The 12,180-nt window shown below is 38.6% G+C and overlaps 1 protein-coding gene across 1 annotated transcript in view; it reads right to left on the reverse strand.

Annotated features, from left to right (window-relative positions):
- LOC128936422 (mucin-5AC-like) overlaps positions 1-12,180 on the reverse strand; it is a 60,145-nt gene that overhangs the window by 19,434 nt on the left and 28,531 nt on the right. The window contains exons 9-23 of the mRNA XM_054275360.1: positions 11,744-11,861; positions 10,772-10,910; positions 9,584-9,694; positions 8,327-8,396; positions 7,775-7,912; positions 7,526-7,690; positions 6,931-7,025; positions 6,074-6,200; positions 5,129-5,384; positions 3,515-3,567; positions 3,035-3,135; positions 2,113-2,264; positions 1,542-1,680; positions 1,340-1,453; positions 643-822 (exon numbers count right to left, since the gene is read on the reverse strand). Coding sequence (XP_054131335.1) covers positions 643-822; positions 1,340-1,453; positions 1,542-1,680; positions 2,113-2,264; positions 3,035-3,135; positions 3,515-3,567; positions 5,129-5,384; positions 6,074-6,200; positions 6,931-7,025; positions 7,526-7,690; positions 7,775-7,912; positions 8,327-8,396; positions 9,584-9,694; positions 10,772-10,910; positions 11,744-11,861 — 1,958 coding nt within the window. The remainder of the gene's footprint in view (positions 1-642; positions 823-1,339; positions 1,454-1,541; positions 1,681-2,112; positions 2,265-3,034; positions 3,136-3,514; positions 3,568-5,128; positions 5,385-6,073; positions 6,201-6,930; positions 7,026-7,525; positions 7,691-7,774; positions 7,913-8,326; positions 8,397-9,583; positions 9,695-10,771; positions 10,911-11,743; positions 11,862-12,180) is intronic.

Genomic DNA, 12,180 nt, shown 5'->3' on the forward strand with positions numbered 1-12,180 from the left:
GAGGGAAAGAACCTATGGTACTGAAAGAAGTTGGTTCTAAATTATACTTCATTTAAATACCTAATTTAAATGTCATTGTGGTATGCAGTAAGATAGAAAATTCTGTATTTACTACAGTTTTTAGTGCTTATATATCATAAGCTAAGAGGAGTATGAAAATTGGAATTCATTTTCCTTATCATCTGTGTAGTTATATGCTTGACAAATACTTGGTGGCATAAAAGAGGCTTTCACTCATTATACACTTCCTTGTTCTTGAAGTGTGATAATTTGTGTGTCAATGAAAACTGGAAACAATGGATTATTTTCAAGATCAAGCCTATTCAGTTGATTTATACACAGGTAGTTATGTAATATTAATAAGTCTGATAACCTGTAACAATGTTCAGTTTGTAATTTCAACAAAGTCAAGTCCAAAATAGTGTTTTTGCCAACTCAAGTTCTATCAGGCCAAATAGGCACTGGAAGCTACCTTCCAAGCTCAGAATGGCAGCAGGATGATGACATGGCATCCTGAGGTACCAGAGGAATGGAAAGCAAAGTGGGATGGACAGCAGGAATGCTAGAGACCATCACTATTTGGCAGATTCACACCCAGTCAAAGCTGGGCAGTAAATTGCCATCGAGCTGCTAGTTCCGCACCTTGAAACGAGGGCTGAGCTTGATGAAGATGCTGGTGTGCTTGTCCCACATGAGGATCAGCCCACTTTTGGTCTCAATTACCAGGTACATCCCCATATAGCGGACTGTGTATGGCACCTCGTCATTCTGCCCTCTCTTTACGACACTGACACGCTCTTCGCCAAGGATCAGCTCATAGCTCTGAAACAGGAGGAAAAGGTAAGGAGAAATGAGCTCAGTCGCTGCAGCTGTGCTCTCAAACATGTTTTTTCTGCTTTTAAGAGTAGTATGAATAAATAGCTTATATCATGAAAACAAATAATCAAAATGTAATGAATCAAAGCAACCTAATTCAAATCTCAGGTTCCTGGAAGAGTGGTAACAGATATTTAAATGGCGTACGTTAAAAAAGTGTCTTTTGACTGTCATGGAGAAACTACATTGCATACAATAAAAGAATCTTCTGACACAGTAGGCTAAATTTCTGCCTTTAGGCCTTTACTTTTCCCAAGGATGATGTAAAATAGTGTGGGAAGTCAAAAACATAGAAAGGTAGGAAGATCTACCAAATATTTCACTTGAATCTGATGTAAACCTAATTTAATAGTTGAATTGCTTTTTAATATTTTCCAAGTTCTTTGAAGCAATAGAAATATAGGCTTCCCCTAAGCCTTAGCAGGTACAAAGGAAAACTGCTCTATGTGCAAAACCTTCTTACCTCTAAGAAAACTTTGATAGACTTTGAGCAAGTTGTCCCAGTGTTGCCACAGGGAACATTTTCAGTGGCAACCCTGAAGGTCCCGTTGACTGTGCCACTTTTGCCACAGTGGTCCTGGGTAGAGAATAACATTTAAAAATATATTATTTTTACAGGATAGGATCAAGATTACCCCTCATTTGCTACTGCTAGCTATCAGTACCTGGACTAGTGTGTATTCACAGTTTCCATTGAAGCTGAACCTTTTGTCATCAAAGGTGTTATAATGACCATCTCCATAAACAGCACAAGTGCCCAGACATTGATCTTTGGTACATTCCCACTTCCTATTCTTGCATACACTAGGAAAAAAAAGAATTAAATATTTTAATAATAAAACAACTTACTCTTTTGTGTAGACATATCTGAACAATCAATATTTGTTTGGCAATCCATCCCAAATGCTATTTTTTTTCTGGAAATAAAACACTCTTTTACATTTTTCATTCAAAGAATTAAAGAAAAATCTGTTCTGCTACCTGAATACCTTAACTGCAAAACTAGATACTTAATGAACTCTGTAGTCCTAATGGTTTCCTCCCTTTCTGTGCTTTGGCCATCTGTCAGGTATTAGAAGGCAACATTCTCATACTGCGTAACCCAAAACTAAAAGATCTAAAATCCATCAACTGATTAGATTTGGAATCCAAATCTTTCCTTGTTCTTTTACTATAAAAGGTCTTTAGAAAAGCAAATGATGGAACCAGGAATGCTACTTCTGCAGATATTCTTACCAGGTGTTACAGTCGAAGTTGATCTTTTCTCCAGGCTGATACATGGCTTCATTGTGAATACATGGACATTCCTCTTCAGGAATACAACCACCATTCCCATCTAACACAAGCCCATCTGGGCATATGCAGCCAGATGTACATTGTGAGCTATACTAGAAAAGATAAAAGAAAAACATAATTTTAGAGTGAAATGATCGCATTAGAAAAAGGAAGATTAAGTTCTCATTAAAGGTGCCTTATATGGTCTTATTGCTGCCCAACTTAAATAGGAGAGGACTATAAAGTAATTAAAGGGTAACGGAACAAAAAGGTTATTAGCCATAGATTTAATAAAATATAAATCTGTCAAAGAAAAATTTTTTATGTATACCAATCCTGATTGTTCTGCTGGAACCTGTGAAATTTTAAACACATTGGCTCTTGCACTTTGTGTGTGACTGAATGGAACTTTAAAAGAAAGACAAGTAATATTTTTTTCAGTTTGGCTGAGTTATGTTGAAATTTATTTATCTCATATGGTACTTACTATGAAATGGCATGTGGCTACCAAGAACTTAAGTGGAGTAACACGATTAGTTGCAGCATGGTATGAGAAAAAATCATTTCTCTTAGCCCATTTTTAGCCTTTCCTTCAGAGGGCAAATAAGCAATAGAGATGTAGATTTTTCACTACTAGTTACTGTTACCTGCAGTAGATGAAGAAAGGTAGACACTAATCTTAAGAATTAATTTGGATATTACTTATTATATTTTGATCCAAGGGTTCCATTGTTAATGCTTCATAACATCATTTTAGGGCTTCTGCTACAAGAACAATGTATCTGTGTTGTAAGTTTGGAGTAGATCCAATAGATAATTACTTCAGCAGCAAGAGCATAGACAAACCTGGAAGCACCATTTCATTGGGCCATGACATACTTACACACTGCATATCCAGAGTCTGGCAACTTTTTTGACATTCTGCTCCAGTTGTTCCTGCTGTGTTGTTTTTACAGTCAAAGTAGACCATGGGAGATTCACAGACTAGAGGAAGGAAAGAAGTGGCACAGGGCTTATTTCACATTGTAGCCATTTAAACCATCTATAAGTTCTTTGGAAATTCCCTGTTTGAGTTAGCAGAGATTGTTGTCCCTATTCAACCTGCTGATAAGATTCACTACAGAGTACTGGACTCCCCCCCCCTCCCCCAAAAAAACCCACAAAATATATCAGAACAAAAAGTCTTTCTGTAAAAAGAGGTTTAATGAGTAATCTAGTTCACTCCTGCCTTTTATGACAACTGTAGCACTATGACTAAGTGAGAAATGCTTCTATTAAAAATCCATTAAGAAGAATCAATTCTATGAACGATTCTGTGCAAGACCTGGTAAAGAGGAAAAAGTAAGTGGAAGATTATTTTTACCTGAAGTTGGATTTGGTGCTCCAATGCAATTCAGTCTTCCCTGGACACAAGTGCTGTGAGAGAGGGAAAAACAATCTATTTTATTATCTCCTCTCAAACCAAATATTGAGATTGAGAGCTAGTTATCCCTTGTCAAGTTTCAGAACTTTCAAAGAAATTCTGAAAACCTGTTTTGCAGTCTTGGGAAAGAATTTCTCTCAATACCACTACACATGCTGCTTTCATATGATATCCATTGCTGCTTAGCAGGAAAATTCATAGGTTGTGATGCATATATGTCATTGCTTGTTACTTACATTCTCATAAGATCTCCTCTTGTTGCTGTTGTTGTAATTTTATACTTGAAAGATTATGGAATTTAATAAAAAATGCACCAAAATACAATTGCCCTATCAATCTAGAAATATTAGAGAACCCTGGAAACCTTTAGGATGGAAAAGACCCTTGAGATCCTCAAGTCCAACCATTAACCCAGCACTGCCAAGTCCACCACTAAACCATGTCCCTAAGTGCCATATCTCCATGGCTTTTAAATAATTGCAGGGATAGTGACTCAACCACTTCCCTGGTCAACGTGTTCCAGTGCTTGACAACCACTTCAGTACAAAATTTTTCTTAACATCCAATCAAAACAACCCCCAGTGCAACTTGAGGCCATTTCCTTCCATCCTGTCACTTGGTACCTGGGAGAAGAGTCTGACCCACACTTCACCACAACCTCCTTTTAGGCAGTTTTAGAGTGTGAGTGTCTTCGCTGAGCCTCCTTATCTCCAGGTTAAACAACCTCAGGTCCTTCAGCTGTTCTTCATAATACCTGTGCTCCAGACCAGCTCTGCTGTCCTTCTCTGAACATAGTCCAGCATCAAAATGCCTTTCTTATTGTGAGAGACTCAAAGCTGAACACAGGATTCGAGGTACAACTCACCAGGACCAAATACAGGGGGACAATCACTTCCCTAATGTCAAAAGCTTTACAAAAGTCCAGGCAGATAATATCCACAGCCTTTCCCTCATCACTAAGTAGGTCACCTTGGCATATAAGAAGATCAGGTAGGTTAAGTAGCAGCTGCCTTTCCCAAACCCATGCTGGCTGGGCCTGATCCCCTGTTTGCCCTGTATGTGCCACTCAAGACAATTTGCTCTGTGTCCTTCCCTGGCACCAAGGTCAGGCTGACAGGGCTGCAGTTCACCAGATCCTTCTTCTGGCCCGCACTGTAAATGGGCATCACATTTGCTGACCTCCAGTGAGTCAGGACCTCCAAGGTTAGCCAGACTGCTGACAAATGATTGAAAGTGCCTCTGTGAACTTCCACCAGCTCCCTCAGTGCCCTTGGGTGGACCCCATCTGGCCCCATAGAGTTGTGTGTATTTAAATGGTGTAACAGGTCATTAACCATATCACTTTTCATTGTAGTGGCTCCATTCTGCCCTCTGTCCTCATCCTGCAACTCAGGAGAATATATACCATTTGTAAATTTGAAAATAAAGTTAAAAGAACTTGAAAAAATTGAAGAGAGAGCATTCTTTTGAAATTCAGGGTGAAACCATCTTACACATTCCAGACTTTAAGGAGAAAATACACGTTATTTGAATGTTTTAAAAAAGATTACTTACCATACACGCCCATTTTCATGGACCACTTCTCCAAATGGTATAGGAGATCCTTTGTAGTAGCAGGGGCACTCATTAGCAGGCACACATTTGCCACTCTCATCCATGTAGGTTCCATTTACACAGGTGCAGCCATCAACTGGGACAAACTTAATATTGCATGTGACATCAGGCTCACTCAGAGAGCGGCAGGTGGGTTGGCAGGAAGAGATGGTATAGCTGTAGCTCAGGGATTTGGGACATGAGGTGGTGTATTTTGCTTGAGAGAGGAAAATAAAATAGATTGTTAATTCCAGATGGTTAATTCGCTTGTGAAAAAATAAAAATAATAGGCAGTAGAAATAACATGTAAACAATACACCTCTGTTTATGTTGCATACTTCATGTAAATGTATTTCTGAATAATTTCAGAGTTTGATCTGAAAAGCTATTGTATGTGTGGAGTAAATAATGCATGCAAAGAAGAAAAGATTTTTTCAAATGGAAGTTCAGAAGGAAACCTCCATTTGCTGCTGCCATTCAATGCCAAGATGCCTAAGCCTCTTGAGGAATGAGACAAGAACCCAGCATTCAGCTTCAAAGACATGCATCTGCAAGTGTTCTGGTCAGTGTTACTAGTACTGTTATTCTAATACAGCACATTATCTCTGCAACAACTTGTGATACTTGTAAAGCTGTAGTGAAACTCTAAGTTGCACAGAAACAGGTGGAGGCACTTCCATAAAAAACAGTCCCTTTCATAATCAAACCACATCTCCCTTATATTCATATTCACTCTTGCCAGCAATGGATTGATTCTAAGTGGACAGCAGAGAATTACTGCCAGGAGTGCACTCAACAAAATCCTTTCCTCATCACTTAGTGATTTGTCTAGAAATGAGTAGAAAATAATCTCTGATCAGCAATTTTTATTGATGTGTGTTCTTAGGAAATGAGGAGAGTACTTACTGCAGACATCAGCCCTCCATCCCTGCAGCTGGATTCCTTTTGCAGCACAAGCTCTCACATAGGCAGACAGAGCTGCACACAGACAGTCCTCGCTATTTTCACAGTTACATGTGTCAAACATGCAGTTCTAAGAATGGAGAGAAAAATAAGGTCTCAGCACTGGTAATATTGTCAGTCTTTAAAAAAACAGTGAACTTTATCTTTCAAGTCTTATTCCTTAATCTTTCTTCAGATATGCTCACTCAGAGATAACAGTAACACAGCTTTATCACTTTCTAGTCCTTGTCTAAGGTTCCTGGCAGGGGAAATAGTGATCTTAAATTCTGTTATACATTTTGCAGCTTCTTGGTCCTCTGAACCTTTTTGGTGGATATGCTGCACAATAGCACCCAAAGCTCTATTCACAACGTGCAGTCCAGACATCCCATCTCACCGCTGTCAGCACCTGGGTGACTCCTAGTGAGAAGAGTGGTTTGCAACACGTTGTTAGCAGAGTGATAGTAATTAGGTAATGGGCTGTCTGTTCCAAGCAGTTATTAATGAGATGCCAGGCTGATAAGGTAACAATTGACTGATATTCAAACAAGCATTTGACATGCCTTTAAATACACTATCTGGCTTATTTGTAAAACCACTGTAGTGGAGTAAATAGCTGCCTTTTCATCAGCAAACAAGTCAGGATCTTGAAGCCAAGACTGACAACCGAAATAAAGTAGTGTTACAACACAAAGAGAAACACATGTTGAAAGAAGGAAGTTCTGCAGCACAGCAATGGGGATACAGGCATTGCCTAAGACACGTCTGGAACAGCCCCTATTTCTGTTGCTTCCGAAGGGAAAAGCAGTCAGGCAAAGTACCGTGTGGTAAACAGCGGGATTCACTGCATAGTGACAAGCAGCAAAAGGTCCTGTGCTGTCAGTGAGCAGTCCACACCAATGCTGAGCGTATTTTTCTGTGAAATGAAGAAACAATAAAAATGCACATTACTCTTTGTACTTCATTAGTCATAAACCCATGCTTGCCCTGGCCTGTGCAGACAGTTCTGACATTCCATTAAATCTCTTCTTCTCCTGTCTTTATTTTTTCTCTTTTCACTCAGCCTGTGGGTCATGGTTCCTAAAACCAAAGAAGAGGACTTGCTGGAGGAGATGAATTAAAGGTTTCCAAAGATGCTTCAGTAATCCACTTCTCTGACACCAAGCTGTCAGCTTGGACATCTACTCTATTTTCAGTGTCCTTGCAGTTTGCTTCATTTATGCTTCTGTCACTCTTTTTTTACATCCTTACTTATCTTCAGGGCATTCATTTTGAATATTTGTTTCTGATTTCAGATGTAGGTTTTTATAAAATATTTAAGTTTTTATTTTTTAATCTTTGTTTTCCAACAGATGTATTTTCCTTAGAGATGAGCAAAAAGAAAAAAACAAACCAGAAGTTTTAAGAAGCACTCACCATTATCAATGCTGAGTGCACAAGGATTCTCAAAACTCTGCTGGATATTAGGGCATGAGGCCTGAGTTTTCCATGTATTAGCAAATGCTGATGCTGTTCCTTCAATTATTCCACTTATGACCTTGAAGTCGTCAGTTTGGATGTTATTGAAATTTCCACAGAGACCTGTTGAAAAGCAGTGAAAAGTTTATACTGCTCTGACTACGAAAAAAGACATTGATCAAGGAGTCCTTTACTTCATTCACTCACCACAAGTCTGGTTTTTGAAAGAAGCATCCAGACGCACAAACACTTGCATCACGGGTGTGAACTGCACTTCCACCTGGATGCCAAAGCTTGTGTCCATGATCATGAAGAATGAGGAAGGTCTGAACATGGTGACATTAGCTACACATGAGAAACAAAACTGTCACTTTCTGAGCAAGGCCAAATGCTGAAAACACAATGCTGCTCTTTTTAAATTTCTATTGCATTTTTTTGCAAATTCAGAAGTGAAATAAAGATCTGGAGGTCAGAGATATCACATGGAATCCTTAGCTATTGAAACAAAAATAAAATTTCTTTCTAAGCAAGTGTGAGCAGAGGGGTAGGAAAAAAAAGAGGCAAAATAGGTGAAGAGATATCTTCTGCCTTCACTTTGGTGCAGTGAGAAGTAGTAAATCTGAGAGTAATCAAATCAGAAGACTGTAAATTCTATTTGCTACAGTTTGAACCCTTGCCTGTGCTTGTCCAGCATGACACCAAACATCCCACTTTACTTCAAAAGCACTTGCGTAATTTACTGTTAGAGGAAAAAACTACCTGCTGAAATGGGCAGCTGGGTGTAGATGGAGTTCACAAACACACCGCCATCAGGTTTGACCTCCACGATCTGATAAGGAAGAGGAACAAAAAGCAACTCTGTGAATTATAGAATGGTTTGGCCTGGGAGGGACTATTAAAGGTTATCCAGCTCCACCCCCCCGCTGTGGGACACCTGCCACTAGGCCAGGTTGCTCAAAGCCCCATCCAACGTGGTTGGAACACTTACAGGGATGGCACATCCCCAGTTTCTCTCAGCAACCAGTCCCAGTGTTTCACCACCCTCATGGTAAAGAATTTCTTCCCAATATCTAACCTAAACCTGCCCTCTTTCCGTTTGAAGCCATTTCCCCTTGTCGTATGACCTTGTGCCCTAGGAAAAGGTCCCTCTCCAGCTTTCTTGTAGGCCCATTTTAGGGACAGAAAGGCTCTCATTTTAGGGACTAAAAGTCTCTCCAGAGCTTTCCCTTCTCCAGGCTGAACTCTCTTAAATCTTTCCTGATAGGAAAGGCGCTCCTATGTGTTCATCTGTGGCCTCCTCCGGACCTGTTCCCACAGGTCCATGTTCTTCTTACACTCAGGAGCCCAGAGCTGGATGCAGCACTCCAGGGGAGTCTTGCCAGAGCAAGGTAGAGGGAAAGAATCCCCTTCCCCACCCTGCTGGCCACACTGCTTTGGATGTAGCCCAGGCTGGCCTTCTAGCATGCCAACAACGTATGAAAAATAACTATTGTCCAAAGAGTAATAATGAGGAGAACCTCAGAGATATTAATTAAACCAGTATTCAATAAAAAGGTAGATCTTTGTGATTTCACCTCCCCCTTATTTCTACTTTGTACACTTTACTAATTTTCCCTGCCAGAAAAGAATTACTTTTAAAGAGACTTTCTCAGCTTCTTGGGGGATTACATCATCTTATTTTCTTTGAACACATCTTAGTGATTAATTACATCACTAACTTTTGTAATCACAATTACTAACCTTGAAGCTTATGGTCTTTTCCCATCTAATTGGCAGAGAAAATAGCTTTTTTTCTGCTTTGTGAGTACAATATATTTCTTAATGAAATTCCACAAAGCCAAATTTATGGCTGATCTGATTTTCATAACAAAATCCACTTTTTTTCACTTGATTAAAAATATCATCTACTCATCATACATATGCTGAAAATCTGACAAAGAAATGCAGCTGCCTGTCTGATTAAGCCCTAGTTTCTTTTCTCCCCATATTTTTATTGTGCTTATTTTGCATTCTTACAGTTTGTCCTTTATTCATGTTGAGGGTCACTGACTTCAGGCAGGTCTCAGTGTCAGTCAGGCCACACTTGCGTAGTTCTGCCAGGATGGTAAATTTTTCATCTGTACAGTCCTGAAAAAAAAAAAAAGTCAAGTTATTTCACTGAAGAATAATTACAGGAAGTTTTCCCTATAAAATTTGCAAAAAATCTTTCCCTATAAAATTTTCTCTCAATTCTGAAAAAGTATTTCTTTTTCTGGACAAGATATAGACTGTAACAAATCCCAGAGCTGCTTTGGCTGAAGATTCAATTTTTCCCTGTTTGAATTATTAGGAACAAGAAATGTAGAGTCTGAATTTTATTGATTGTATCCATATGGATGTCAAGATGAAGATCCATGTTCACATTTGGTAGTTTTATTCATGACAACTTCTTATGTTTTATTAAATTCTATTTTAACTCTCATTTTTCTGTAGCTGGTATCAATCCTAGACAAAAATTTCTGATAAAATATGTTTTAGGTGAACAGTAACATAAAACATTTAATTTCCATTTTCTGAATAGTGCAGATGGGGAAAAAGGAAAGAAAACAACAAACAGAAAAAGCCCCTAAAACATCAAAACATTTCACGCACACATGTCTGTAATTAAATATTTTAATTATAATAATTTCAAAATTTTCCATTTATTTTGAGTTATTTAAAAATGTTTAAAAACATTTAAAAGCTAAGTGAAATGCATCAATTAACTTGAAGTGTTTTTCTGTATTTAAACTCAATGAAAATGAAAAAAGGCTGTTTTATAATCTTTATTTTTAAGAACAGTTACTGTAGTTTTTAGAGTTGTACCATTTGGCCAAATACCACATAATAGAGTAACATGGCAAAAATTATGCAACCCAATAAAAGAGCTGGATTAGTTGTACTGAAGGTTGCACACTAGGCAAATTCTTAAAAAGACAGTCCTCTTCAATTACTCTCACAGAACTGGAAATTTTCCAGTGAGCGCCACACACAGTTGCATGACATCCTAATAATTATCTAATTATTATCAGTGAAATGGCATCATAGCAAACATCTGGCTAAGTGGCAGGGAATTTAATGTCTGTATGTCAGAGGTGCTAAGTTTCATAAGTGTGGATAGAGACCATGTTTTCTTCCTATAAATCTCTGAGGCTTTATGACCTGGAAGCATCCTCTGAGTCCCACCTTAGAGAGGACGTAGGTGCAGTCTCCGTGGTGATCATAGTGCTTCGTATCATAGGTGGAAATGTGGGAACCTCCCACTACAGAGCACGTTCCTGGGCAGGACTTGTCTTGGCAGCTCCACTGGCCCCCATTACAGGTACTGCAAGAATAAAGTGAAATCAGTAACAGTGGGATCCAGAACAAGAGGACATACAGCGCTGTTAGGTGCAGCTGCTTTGCTGTCGCTTTTCCCTTCAAGCTCTGGTTTGACACACAGGTTTAAGAGTTTCAAAAACACGGCGAACTTGTGATGCAACGAATTAAAATCAATTTCTCCGGTAACCATTCTCCTTGCTTATCTGATTGTTTTCTTCTTTAGATAGGTGAACTCTCCAAAACAGGTTTTGGATAAATAATTGTGTGGATTTTTCAGGTAACTTAAAGCACAATGTCAAGTTAAAATATCTCCTTGGTGGTTTTGGGGTTTCTTTTGGTAATACAAATGTATTATAAACTAACAAATAAGAAAAGGTAACTCTACATATGCTCCTGAAGCAGACTATGTCTATTTTCAAAGCTGATGTGGTAGAGCACAGGTACAGGATTAATAATTGAGAAATTGAGCTTGTACTGTGTCATCCCTTGATTTCTCCAGAGAAAACAAATATTTGCAAATACATTAATGACTGCAGCTTCATTCCCCTGGAGAATTCCAAATGTTTGAACAAAATAAACAAAGGGGAAGCATTTTAATTGACTGGTGAGAAATCTAAACATTGTAAATCCTTGCTTTGATCACCATGAGTTAGAGTGCAAAGCTAGTTGTGCCTGTTGCTAAATAAAACAAATAATGTTCTTTAGGGGTGCTTTGGAAATGTAGTAGTCAGTTAAATACACATATCAATTACCAATTATGCAATTGCATATAATAAACTATTAAACCCATTAAATATATGACTGGCAACAATGAGTTAGAAAAGAAACAAAGGTTACCAGGTCTGGCATGGTTCTGAAAAAGAAGCTCCTGTAGCATAGGTTTTGCCATTGTAAATACAGGAGCACTCCTGCTGGGGAATGCAGCCAGAATTGTTGATGTCATCAAATACAGTCCCTAGATTAAAAAAAAAAAAAGAAAAAAAGACAAAACCTTGATCAATTAAAGAGGCATTTCCTACGCACCATTTTATTTGTTACAAATCCTAAATATTTTCTTAGCAAGAGACCTGCAGTTGTAAGTGGACACACCAATGCTGAGGACAGCAGGACTGTCAGTTTGCTGAGGGAAGGATTCAACCTTTGTATTCCTAAATTCCACTTGCTCTGAAAGAGGGACTTTCAACCAACATAGGCGGCTGGTTGAAAGATTGGTCTTGATCCCTTTGCTGTTCTTTTATCCTGCTTTCTGCATATTGCACATGTATTGGCAATTA

This window comes from Melozone crissalis, unplaced genomic scaffold (assembly GCF_028551555.1).
Source record: "Melozone crissalis strain CALT ecotype California unplaced genomic scaffold, PUWL_Pcris_2 ptg000018l_1, whole genome shotgun sequence".
NCBI lineage: Eukaryota > Metazoa > Chordata > Aves > Passeriformes > Passerellidae > Melozone > Melozone crissalis.